At 37.4% G+C, this 13,841-nt stretch overlaps 1 protein-coding gene across 12 annotated transcripts in view; it reads left to right on the forward strand.

The window, feature by feature from the left end:
• The window catches only part of FAM13C (family with sequence similarity 13 member C), a 542,774-nt gene that overhangs the window by 11,552 nt on the left and 517,381 nt on the right, over positions 1-13,841 (forward strand). For all 12 annotated transcript variants that reach the window (XM_064488166.1, XM_010985766.3, XM_031461297.2 and 9 more), the window contains 2 exons: positions 48-104; positions 3,482-3,683. In XM_064488166.1, the coding sequence (XP_064344236.1) occupies positions 3,609-3,683 (75 nt within the window). In that variant the 5' untranslated portion in view covers positions 48-104; positions 3,482-3,608. The remainder of the gene's footprint in view (positions 1-47; positions 105-3,481; positions 3,684-13,841) is intronic.

Consider the following 13,841-nt stretch of genomic DNA (forward strand, 5'->3'; position numbering starts at 1 on the left):
CTGCAGCAGACATTTGGATCTGATACAGTTTCATTCCCTCTCCCCAGGTGTGACGAAGACACAGTCTCTCTGCATGAAGATCAGACTGACTGCTCCAGTCTCAGGTATGACCCACCATTGCTTGCTTCTTATGAAGAACAGAAACCATCTGGGTCTGGTCTTAAGTCTCTTCATTGAATTCTAATAATTTATTCTCAGGTCTGATTTCTTGTAATAGATGATCAGCTCTTGAAGGAAGTTTGGTCTTGTCTACTTTTGGATACTCCCCAGGACAGTACATTTACATGGAGAGTGCTCAATAAATGCCTGTTGAATTAAACACTGATTAGCCCATTTCAATGTTCCCATCGTAGATCCTAAGGAAGAGGTTCTAGCTTTATTCACCACCCATGTCTGGAGTGTGGTCTTGGTTATCAAGGGGTTCATGATACAATGGCAAAACCTTCCTGTCACCATTTCTTCCACATTTTATTCAGATATGCACTTTCAGATACTCTTTATTATTTAAGCAATGAAAGGAAGCTGATGTTTCCTTTCTCATTCTGTAGGTGGAGAAACTGAGACTCAGAGGGATGATAGCTCATCCAAGATAACATAGCCACTCTGAGAATGAAGTTGAGCTCAGGTCTGTCTGACACTAAAGTCCACTGTTGGATAACAAACGTTTGTTGAAGGCCTATTTTGGGTGCCAGAAACCAGTGGAGATCTGGGGTAGAGAAAGACAAACCAATCCTTGCTCCCAGAAGTTCAGTCCACTGGAGGAGACAGGCAAGAACACAGGTGATGACGCTGCTGTGCACTGAGTGCTGTTTCACTGGGATCAGGCAGAGGATTCACTTAGAAGACTTAGTGTAGTCTAGTGAGATTTCTGGGATGGATTCCTAAAGAAAATTACACATGGCACATGACTCTTTGGGGTGGGATATAAGGCCAAAACATCATGATGCTACAAAGGGAGCAACTTAGCCAATAGAGGATAGAGAAAATAATTCAAGTTGAAGGTACAGCAAGCAGTTCAGGATGGCAGGAACCCTGAGAGGTGAGGCTAGGAGTGGTAAGAAATAAAGTTCCAGAGATAAACAAAGACCTGATTCTGAAGGATTCGTGTGCCCTGCTAAGGAGTTTATAATTTATCCTGGAGGTATTGGAAAGACTAAAAATAGCCCTCATGTTTTTTCTTTGCGAATAACCCATTCACCTAAGGCCCTAAGTGAGAGTAATAATAGCCCCTACTTACTGGGTTGTGGCCTTGAGCCAACTTTCTGTGGTAGGCATTTCACAGAGACTATTACCTCTGCAAAGTAGAGACTCCAGGCATCTTATGGACAAGAGTCGCAGAGGTGAAGTGGTGTGGCTCAGGCTGTGTTATAACAAGTGGGAGGATCTTTTGGACTCCTGTTCTTTTCAGAATACCATGCTCATTCTCAGTTACAAGTGATTCCAATGAGCAGTGACAAATTACCTGTATTCTGTTTTGGGGATTCTGAGGAACCAGTTGGAAAATATATTTCTAAACATGACTTTTGTATTAGGTTTTATATTTGTGTAATGAGAGACAGATGCTTTTTGCTCCTCCCCCCCACCTTCCTTGCTTTTCAAGCCAAGGAAGTGAATGAGATGACATTGGTAAATTTGGGGCACCTTGAAAATATGATATAAAAATAAAATTCAGATATTATTTTAGGAATGAGTCTATCACAAGAGACATTTTATTTATTTATTTATACATTTTGTGCGGAGGGGAGGTAATTAAGTTTGTTTGTTTGTTTATTTGCTTATTTATTTACTTAACATGGAGGTACTGGGGATTGAGCCCAGGACCTCCTGCATGCTAGGCACACACTCTACCACTGAGCTATACCTTCCCCCAAGAGTCATTTTAGATTTGAAAAATCACTTTGTTCCCCTTATTTTGAGTGTTCTGGAATTCTCCTTGAATGAGGAACGTTTGGGTTACTGTAAATGCAGCTGTTCTTTCTTTTGTTGCGCACCCAGGAACATAGAGTACTTGGATGGGTAGTAATTGTTTCTAGTGAGAGAAATGCATTTCAAACAAATTAGTGTAGTTCTTTTTGTTTTGTTTTTCAGTTACTAACATGAATTATTTCACTTCTTGGGTTTTTCTTTACCAGATACTATCTGTTTTAAGGCTTAAATTTAACTCTTTCACATAATTTTATTTCCATGTTTTGCCCAATTGCATGCACTCTGGTCAGGCTCCAGACCTCCTGTCCTGATGTTTTCTTTGATCTTCCCTCAGGGACTACCTGGAGCTCATCCTCTTGCTATCAGCTTAGTGAATTTAATCTCTTTCATTCGTGAAAAGGCATCCTGAGTAGAGGGTAGAAATCCTTCCTTTGCTGGTCTTGTCTCTTGACTTTACGTGTCCTTGAGCCATGAAGAATTGATTCTTAGCTGACCTGGCCAAAATCTCTTTTATGGATGCTTCTGGTCGGGGACCAGGAGGGAAAAACACCACCTGGGGGAAGTGTCCACTCCTGCAGAATTGTATGACCTGGTAATGAATGACTGCCAATAGGTTAAGGATGATGATACTGCTTAAACAAAGGGAATGCTCCCATTTGGTTATGTCCATGGTGCTTGCTGAATTCTTAGCAAAATAAGAAAATAAAATACATCTAGATTTAAGACAGACAAATGACTTCAAAGAAGAGTGTTATTATGTCATTATTTTTGAGAAAATTGAAATGCCAGGGTGATAATTGTGTTGAATTTGATTGATGAGTAAAAATGAACACTGTCCTCCCAGCCCTAAGTGTATGGAGGTAATGCCGGCCTGTTCAGTCTTCTCCAGCAATTCTGCACCAATAGGACCCAGATGCCGGGATCTTCAGCTTTGCATTGAGTGTTGTTCTTATGGCTTGGTCAGGTAAAATTTGGCCCTTGTGTTATATTTTACTCAGGTAGTATATCCTATTAAAATAGAGCCCTGTTAAACTTTTAAATGCTTCTGAAAGTTGTAAGGAGATGATTAAAGACTTTCCAGTGAGGAGGAAGCATTATACCTTGAACCAAGGACACAGGCATGAGAGGCTGGAGACCCACCTGACCACTCCAGGCCTGGGTGAATTAGCCCTTCTATTCGGCACTTAATCTCTGGGTTTTATAGTCAGTCTATAAAGTTGGGGTGACAATAACTAAGCCATCTATATCACATTACTCTTGTGAGAGAAAAACAAGATATATGTGAATCCATCTTGAAGTGAAAAATTAAAAGCAGATTATGATAGTATGGACGAAGCTACAACTACAAAAAGTATACATCCATTAGCAAAGACTGGAAGGGAATGGGCGTGATCTCGAGTGAAATTCAGTTCCTCTGAAACTAAGTCTACACTAACAAGTTGGGAGGTACCGTATATATAAATAGAGCAGCAACCAGTATCACCAGCCTCTCTTTCCCACAGCAGGTTATTATACTCTTTTTGGTGCTTTCTAAATTGGATCTTTCTTGTTCTAGAGATGAAGACCATAAAGAAAATTACCCCGACGCCGGGCCTCCGCTAGAGGAGCCCGCGCCGCTGTCCTGCGCGCCGCCGCAGCATGTAGAGCAGACCGCGCTGCTGGACGGCCTGCTGCGACCCAGCATGGGCAACTTCAAGTCCCGGAAGCCCAAGTCCACCTTCAAGGCCGAGAATGGGAGAAGCCACAGAGAAAGCCAGGTAGACCTCCTCAGCCCTTTGCCAAGACGGGTGCTTCTCAGGCGAGGGCACAGTTGCGGGTGATGGTCTGAGCACTTTATTTTGCGAGAGGCGGTTAATGTGACTTGCGCACCAGCGGCCTGGGACGCTTGCTTGCACCGTGCGTTAATAGTGGAGCGCTCTGGACAGGCTGACAATTTAGCGCTCTTCCAAACTGATATTCTTAAATACTGAAGTCTGACATTGATTTAGAGGAGCTGCTGCATCATTTTGGGGGAGAGTGAAGGAAGACCTCCAGTTACCTTCATGTATCTAAGGCAGGTAGCTCTTTCCCCAAACCTAGAGATTCTTTTTCGCAAATCAAAAGTCCCAAGTTTCTCCAGAGCCATTCTTAGGCTGTGATTTAGCGGCTTCGGAAAAACACTCAAGCTTGTATGTGCCTGTTTGTATGTGTGTGTAGTATCTGGTTCTTTGAGGTCAATAAGTACTTAAATGTATGAAAGAAGCATCTTTTCAAATTGATTCAAGTACTGCATTATATACACACATGCACGTATTTACTTATTTTACTTTTCTAGTTGTAGAGGGATGTACTAAAGAATGTGATTTTAAAAAATCTTAAAAGCCCCTCAAATAATTTATGGTGCTTTTAAAAGAGATTAAATGAATATATCCCATTTTAATCTTGAGGTTGATGGTCCCAAAATTAAGATTATACTTCTAGTGCACCTAAAGCAGTTTTGGGGACGTAGGTGCTTCATTAATGTGACCTTTGCTTTTTTTTTTTTTAACACTCTAACTGTTAAATAATGTGGGAGGCTCTAAGCGTAATAGGTTAATTATGTAATAAATTTAAGTCCAGTCCTATTCAGTAAAGGGGCACCAGGTGGTCTTCCTTCCTGTTAGAACAGCTTTAGCTGGGCAGTTTACCTGACCTTATAACTTTCTTATTTGCCTTGTGACTTTCATTTCATTTCTTTTTTGGCACGGTGACCTCTTATTGAGTCAGTTAATTCTGTAGGGAGATGAAATGCCCTCTGCATTCATGAAGCTGTGTTGTGATTATTTGAAACTGAGTTGAGTTGCAGAGAGAGGTTAAGTGTGAAATACCATTTAAGTTATGATAAACTTGAGACCTTGCCTGTTGCTGAATGTACCCAGCACTTGTTTGATTAGGAGTGTGGTGCTGGGGAGGACACAGGTACCCAAAGGGCTGCCTGCACAGTCTGGCTGGTTCCGGGAGGCTCTGACCTTGAATCTCCCACTAAGTGTCACCTGTGACATTGTGGGCTTTGGGTGACCAGCCATCTCTCCTGGAATGCCCTCTTTCTTGTCATCCTGTAGTCTGGCCTCATAGAAATTGCACAGTTATCACTTGTAATAAGGTGCTAATGGGGCATGTAATTCCCAACATGTTGCTCATGCACAGAAAGATTTCAGGAGAGAGATATGCTTGTATAGTCTTTGCTGGTAGTACATCATCAGAACCCTGGACTGCAGGCAAAACTTCCAGTTCATTCTTAACATCTCTATGTACACAATGAGCTATTTTTTTCCCCTCTAATGACTAAGAGAACTTTGATAATATTATTTTAGGTCTTCCATATTTTGGAGAAAATTGAAACAGATATCATTCTTCCCATTTTCTTTAAGGAGATATAATTAACATTGGTTGAGTACTGACCAAGAACTGAGCATCTATAAATAATATTATTAATAAAATCCACTAACACTTATTTAAGCATTTATTGTGTTCTAGGCATGTAGCCATATTTATGACAATTATCTTTTTGTACTAGTGGAAAAACTAAGGATCAGAGAGATTACCTAACCACTTTAGTAAGATTTGGAAGAACTTGAGTAGAATGTCTTTTCCATAAATCATAGTGTTTCTAACAAAAGGTACCCAGAACTTCCAACTATGTGTCTAGTGATTTATTTACCCCCTTATATCACTCATACCTTAATTGTTATATAAAACCTATTATTTCACCCTGGAATTTTTTTCCTTTGGTGATATATTGTGTTGCTAAGCAGTAATTATTATTTAGAAAGGATTACTTTGAGGGAGTTTTACAAGTGTGATTTTCTTCTCTGCCTTAAAGCTTTGTGATGTTGGTCACATCAGTTAGGCACACTTTGTTGAGTGAATGCTAGGTCTACTAGAATTTAAGTTCTTTGAGGTCAGTGAATCAGTCTTTGTTGTCTGTCTTTGGATCTCTGGCACTCAGTCACTCAGTATTATTCACTGAATGACTCAAAATTGGTAAGATATATATATATATATATATATATATATATATATATACACACCTAAATATGTATATATTTATTATATATATTGTGCATAACTTTTTTGTAAAATGGCATATTAGGTCTTCCATATTTTTCTGTAAAGTGGAAGCATAATATCTTTTCAATTATAAAAAGTCTCATTTTAAAAGAGGATATAATCATGACTCTTATACAGATACAAAGTAAAGATGTGTCAAAGATTTTATTTAAATTGTGAATTAATGACAGAACCAATAAGATATTACAGTCAATACAAAAAAGAATGCAAAATACCACACATTTACAGTCTGCCAAGGAATGCTGAAGTAAATTTAGAAGTGCACACAAAATTGGCCATACTTGCAGTATCCATAGCGTGATAATCAACTACTTTGCTGTGGACACAATTTGCATTTCTGTGGAGAGAAGTTATTTGCATTGTCATCAGTTTCTGCAAGTTAACTTCTATTTCTACATAGACGAACAAAAAGCAGAGATTATTCAGATAGGTGAGCTAGCCAGGACATCCACTAAATTTCAAAGTCTTTTATAATTGTTCCTCACAGTCTCGACCTCCCTCCCTTCTTCTTCCTTGTGATCATGATAATCTCAAAGAAAGATTAACTTTGATCACAAGATAAGACTACTCTCCTTAGGTTTGGCCTTATTATTTACCTAGACAGGCATGGCAAGAGTGTTAATTTACCATCTAGTTCTTCTTACATATGCTTTGCAAAATCTAGAGCCGTATAGTTTTGAATAATTACAGAATGAACTTCTCTTTGGAAGCTTTCATAAGGAATCTCAGATTAGACTTCTAATGCCCCTGTTGTTTGCAATCCCAAGGCAAGGGAACCGAATTGAAGAAATTCTCTCCACCTTTTTTCACCTGCAGTACTTATGCATTTAGGTGAATTCCTCTTTTCTTAAGGTCCCCAAAATAACTTTAGATTCCTGGCCTCCAAGGAAGTGATGGTCCTTACCACCTATAAGGTTGGACCCTCTAAACTAGATAGCAGGCTAGTTATCCTAGGAGTCCTTTGTAGGCATTGACTCTGTAATTAAAGCCACGTTAGTTCCTTGAAATCAGCCTGTTCTACCTGATCCAAGATCAGTATGACATTTCAGGCAAGATGTTAGTTATGTAATAGAGTTATCCAATTTTGTCTTGGTAAAACAGAAGATGTTATTATTGAATATATGAAATAATTCTATTGCCATTGAAAGTAAGGACATTTGGTATGAGTTTCTGGATTCTAGGGTTTAGTGAGATTCAGGTATAATTTAAAAATATTTCATTTAAGTTTATATAACAGAATGGTTATATATGTTATATATATAATATATATAACAGAATGGCCGATGGATCAGAAGATGACTATCATTTGGAAAAGTTCCTACTCATAGTTCTTAAGAAGAGAGGGGGGCATACTATGTCATGCAGGGCCACAAGGGGAAGCACCAAGGTTGGTCAGGAGGAAGATGGAGCATGGGCAGAAGGCATTATTGTGGCTTTTATTGGAAGGAAAAGCAAGGCAGAGTAAGCAGGCTTAGAATTGGCTAGTTTGAATAGTTTCCGTGAACTCTGATGTATAGGGGTTCTCTCTAGTGGTCTGGTACCTGGCCCTGGGATGATTAGGGCAAAGGATGATTGCTTCTTGGAGTGTATGAATCAGGTAGAGGAGGTGGTTCAGCGTATGGGTTCTGGATTTGTTAGTTTGCATATGAATGGCACATTTCTATTTCCAGGGCAAGTCATTTATCTTGTTTGCTATAAAAATCTACTAAATAGTACGGGTAACAAATAGTTGAAGTAGAAAGAGAAAGGACTTTCTTATAGGGCCAGAAGACAGACTATATTAAAACAACAATATTCCAATCAGATAACCACTGTAAAATTTCCCTTATCAGTCCATTCAGTTCTGTGTAGTTAAACCTTGTTCCACTTGATCTTGGGTTAGCAATAGCAAGAAGTTGTCTGCTTCTGGACTAAAGTTCTGCAAGTCCTGACCCAGCCCACTGGTGTTATCAGACACCTATACCCAAGAGTCTGTTCTTTGGAATGTCAGTTATTTAAAGTATCTGGGCCTTTACCATGAGACTCTTGAGAATATTCTTCTTAGTTGATGACAGAGACCCTGACCTGAAGCTGATAGTAGAACCTTAAGGCAAGTGTCTGAAGAAAACAAACATCTATAGATCACAGAAACTGACAGTTATTTTCATTGATTTACTACTAATAATTTTCAAATGTGAAAAGTCTGATGAAAGTTCATAAGAAAAATGATTCATAATGTGACATGAAAACAAGATAGTGAAACCATTCCCATCAAGTTAGAATGTCTCAGGGGATAATAAAATAAGCCTATCTTTAAAGAAGTCAGAGAATTTACTTCTGGTTTTACAAAAATGGAGTAATATAATTTTTATAGATGAAAGAACTTTAAAGTATAGCATAATAGTCCTAAAAGAAGATGCCAAGAGTATCAAGTAAGACATTCGTTAAGTCTGGTGTAGGTCCTGGACATCTGCATTATTATTAAACTCCGCAGACAAGTCTGTTGTGTGTCCTGATTGAAAACCACTGGCCTGGATGATGCCAGATTCAAATGAAAGAAGTAAGGCTATGGACAAGTCTAGTTTTTAAATAATAACCACAGTTATCACTGATTACACTATAGCGTTGTTGTCTAATATTATCAGGCAAAGTTCCATAGGACTGGAACAAATATACCAGAATTTGATAGAACTATATATTTCATAAGAGTTTGGATCAAAGGGTAAATGACCCACTAACTAGGTTTACCATGCACTGTGGTAGAGAGAGTAGTTCTGTTCATAAAGCTGGATTTATTTGGGGATCTTGAGCTTATGCTACAAATCCTGCTTGACACTGGTTGCTGTCATCAGAACACAGTTCTAGCTGGTCTGTTATGAAATCATCATTCCCCAAAAGTACCTGTGAAGAACCTACAGGCACAGCTTTATGAACTTAGAAGGAACCCTCTTTGAAGCTGAAGGGCACCATTATAAGAGTTTAGCTATTGCCATTTCTGGGTTCTCTCATCACAGAGTGGATCTTCAGTCTGATCCTAACCAGGTTGGGAATGGGGGTGTGGGCAAAGGAGAAGGGGTCCGATAGGAACCATTGAAAGTTTGGATCTTTCTTACCTTTCTGATCAGCCCCAAAGTCAGAATCAAAAAGTCTACTTATGAAGGATCAGACTCAATATTACAGCAACTTTTCTTTAATTTTGGTTTTGGCCACCTCTCTGAGGGTAGAGTACAGAATCTGAGGTTTTATGTGTATGTCCGAATGTGATTCCAGTTTTTCACCAACAATGAATGATTTAAAAGAGGTGTATTTGCTGATCCAATAAAAGTCTGGGAATCAGGAAGGCAATGCAAGAATGTTCTCAAAGAAATTGATATTTAATATCTATATATAATAAAGATAATAAAATAAATAATATAATAAAAGTCACTTATGACAAACCCACAGCCAATATAATACTAAATGGTGAAAAGCTAAAAGCCTTCCGACTGAATTCTGGAACATGACAAGGATGCCCACCCTCACTACTTCTGTTCAACATAGTATTGAAAGTCCTAGCCACAGCAATCAAACAATAAAAAGAAATAAAAAGTATCCAAGTCAGAAGGAAAGAGGTAAAATTGTCATTATATGAAGATGACATAATACTCTATGTAAAAACCCTAAAGACTTCACACAAAAACTATTAGAATTGAGAAGTGAATTCAAAAAGGTAGCAGGATAGAAGATTAATATACAGAAATCAGTTGCATTTCCTTATACTAACAATGAAATATCAGAAAAAGTAAAAAAAAAATACTGTTTATAAAGTCACTTTATATAAATATATATATATATATTTATATAAATATATAAATAAAACAAAATACCTAGGAATAAACCTAAACAAAACAGTGAAAGATTTATATACTGAGAGCTATAAAATGTTGATAAAGGAAATCAAACATGATTAAAGGAAATGGAAAGATATCCTATGTTCTTGAATTGCAAGAATTAATATTGTTAAAAATGGCCATACTACCCAAAGCAATCTACAGATTTAACATGATCCCTGTTAAATTACCCAGGATGTTTTCCACAGGAGTAGAACAAATAATCCTAAAGTTTATGTGGAACCACAAAAGACCAAGAAGTGGCAAAGCAATCCTGAAGAAAAAGAACAAAGATGGAGGGATAACCCTCCCAGACTTCAGACAATGCCCCAAAGCTATAATAATCAAAACAGCGTGGTATTGGCACATAAACAGACATACAGATCAATGGAACAGAACAGAGCCCAGAAATAAACCCAAATACCTACAGTCAATTTATCTTTGACAAAGGAGGCAAAAATATACAACAGAGAAAAGACAGTCTCTTCAGCAAGTGGTGTTGGGAAGGCTGGACAGCTATGTGTAAAACAATGAAATTAGAATGCTCCCTCGTACCATACACAAAAATAAGCTCAAAATGGCTTAAAGATTAAAATATAAGGCATGACACCATTAAACTCCTAGAAGAGAACATAGGCAAAATATTCTCTGATATAAATCGTAGCACAATTTTCTTAGATAAGTCTCCCAAGGCAAAAGAAATAGAAGCAAAAATAGACAAATGGGACCTAATCAAACTTAGAAGCTTTTACAGAGCAAAGGAAACCATAAAAAAAAAATGAAAAGACAACCTACAGACTGGGAGAAAATATTTGCAAACAGTGTGACTGACAGGGACTTAATTTCCAAAATATACCAACAGCTCATACAACTCAATATCAAAAAACAAACAACCCAATCAGAAATGGGCAGAAGACCTAAATAGACATTTCTCCAAAGAAGACATACAGATGGCCAATGGACATGTGAAGAGATGCTCAACATTACTAATTATTAGAGAAATGCAAATCAAAATACAATGAGGTGTCACCTCACACCAGTCAGAATGGCCATCATTAAAAAGTTCACAAATGATGAATGTTGGAGAGGCTGTGGAGTAAAGGGAACCCTCCTACACTGTTGGTGGGAATGTAAACTCATGCAGCCACTATGAAAAACAATATGGAGGTTCTTTGAAAAACTAAAAATAGACTCACCATATGATCCAGCAATCCCTGTGCATAACCGGAAAAGATGAAAACTCTAATTCGAAAAGATACACGCACCTCAATGTTCAAAGCAGCACTATTTATAATAACCAAGACATGGAAGCACCCTAAATGTCCATCCACAGATGAATGGATAAAAAAGATGTGGTGTATGTATATATGTGTGTATGTATATATATATATATATAATGGAATGTTACTCAGCCATAAAAAGAAGGAAATAATGCCATTTGCAGCAACATGGATGGAACTAAAGATTATCATATTAAACGAAGTCAGTCAGACAGAAAGACGAATAACTTATGGTATTGCTTGTATGTGGAATCTAAAACAATGATACAAATGAACTTATTGACAAAACAGAAATAGACACACAGACATAGGAAACAAACTTACGGTTACCAAAGGGGAAGTGGAGGAGGGGTAAATTAGGAGTATGGGATTAACAGATACATACTACCGTATAATATAGATAAACAACAAAAACATTTATTGTGTAGCACAGGGAACTATATCCATTATTCTGTAATAACCTATAATGGAAAAGAATAAAAAAAAATACATGTAACCGAATCACTTTGCTGTACTCCTGAAAATAACACAGTATTGTTAATCAACTATATTTCAAGAAAAAAGAAAAGTTAAGATATTTAGAGGAAGGAGAATGTTCATTTCACGAGGGTCAGTTTTAATTTTCCTTTTTGCTTGTGTATTCCTTTCTTCCTTAGGCAGAGGGCTTTGTTAAAAAAAAAGTGGCTTGGATAAGGACCATTTAATGACCTGTCTCCTGAAAGGTCAAGTTTTATTGATGCTAATATTAGAGTTTATTGATATAATGAACTTGAAGTTAAAACAAGACTTTAGTTTGTGCTAAGCAGAAACTCCTCATCAAAGTATATTCCAGTTAACAGTTTGCTATCCTGTGGAATGTCTTATTAAATAGCAAACACTCTTTCCAAGGAGGAGAACTGACTGAAGGCAATAGATTATATATGTTGTAATAATTTATGAAAAATTACACAAAATATGGGGAGTGAGTGAAATGGGTGAAGGTGGTCAAAAGATACAAACTTCCAGATGTAGGATAGATAAGTCCTGGGAATATAATGTACAACATGATGACTGTAGTTAATAATACTGTATTGCATATTCGAAAGTTGTAGATCTGAAAAGTTCTCAAGAGCAAAAAATTGTGTTAACTGTGGTGATGGATGTTAACTAGACTAATTTTGGTGATCATTTTGCAATATATACATATGTCAATTCATTATGTTATGATGTCATACCAGTTTTATCTCAGTGAGAAATATGTATGCCTTATCCCATGATTAACAACAAGCTCTGGAGGTTTCATCTCTCCCCTATAGAATATTTAGGTAATTTTTCACCTTGGAAAACTTTGGGATTGACTGTGAGACCATCTCTGTTATTTACTTTCTGTTTTTTGAGTGTGACCACCAGTCTTAATCAGTTTTTCCTGTTTTTGGTACAATTTCTACCATTTTCTAGAACTATTTGTCTCACGTCAATTTTTTATATTCACACTTTCCTGATTACATGGTGAAAAATTTAGAAACCTACTATTTAATTAAAAAACCCCTATTTATTGATATTACTGATTAAAATGAACTTGGTTTGAAAAAAGGCAATAGATTTTTATATGTTGTAATACTTTGTGAAAAATTAGAAGTGATTCTATATTGCTATAGTATTAATCCTTAACAACCTGATCTGGGGATGATTAGATTTGACTAACAGAACTAGCTTCATGTTTTGGACCTCACAAGTGTCCAGAGGACGTTTAGAGTTAGCATTGGTGGATCGAGTCTTACCATCTTCACTTCCTACCAGGTGGCATCAGGCTATGCACCATCCTTCTGTCCTCCCCCTCTGGTGGTACTTTAGCAGAAGACAAAAGGTAGGAGGCTATAGAGAGAGTTCTTCTGCACTGAGCTGTGTACTATGATCGTGCTGCTAATCCACTTCCTTGGGGAGACCAGCTGTTCGGTCTGGTGTACATCAGCATTAGGTTTCTTCCACTTGGCTCTTGTAAATGTGTTAAGAGCCTGGAAAGGGATCCAGGACTGATTGTGAAAATTGCATTTTTATCTTTCTGCAGAAATGAAAACCCCCTAACCTCTCTTCAGGCAAAATAACTTAACTGTGGAGTATTTACTACATTTCTGTTTTTGGAGAGTACAGCTCTTATTCTTCCTGCGTTAGACTCTGAATTAAGAGAAAGACAAAGTTAATTCTGGGTCATTTTTTTTTACCCAAAAAGGAACTAAGATTCTGTTTCCAATTATAGTTCTACTTTATGTACATTGTTCTTAATATATTACTGAACCACCATGCTAGTGCACATGGTAAAAGCAAGAAAACTGGTACAGCTGATTGACTTTGAAACTGAGAGCCCTGGAAAGCTAAAATGAACTTCAAATAGAATTTCACTTGCTTTTCCCTGAAAGGAAGACTTTTAAGTTCTGAATATGCCTTTGAGGGCTTTCTTTTTGCAGTGTGTCGAAAGCCTGAATTCATTGTGATTCTAACAATTGGTCTTAGATAATTGTTTTGACACATTCGTTTTTGTTGCTTTATTTCTCTCATGTGATTTTGCAGCTCCAGTGTAGAGGTTTTACTTCAGTTCCTGTTTAGGTGTGGATGTGGGGGAAGACTTGTTACTGGTCAGGACAAAAGGTGATCCTCTAGATTTTTGTTCCAAGTTCCCCATCACTTCTCTGAGAGTAAAATGTTTGAGATTCAGGGGGAT

The sequence above is a fragment of the Camelus dromedarius genome, chromosome 8 (assembly GCF_036321535.1).
Source record: "Camelus dromedarius isolate mCamDro1 chromosome 8, mCamDro1.pat, whole genome shotgun sequence".
In the NCBI taxonomy this organism is placed as follows: Eukaryota; Metazoa; Chordata; class Mammalia; order Artiodactyla; family Camelidae; genus Camelus; species Camelus dromedarius.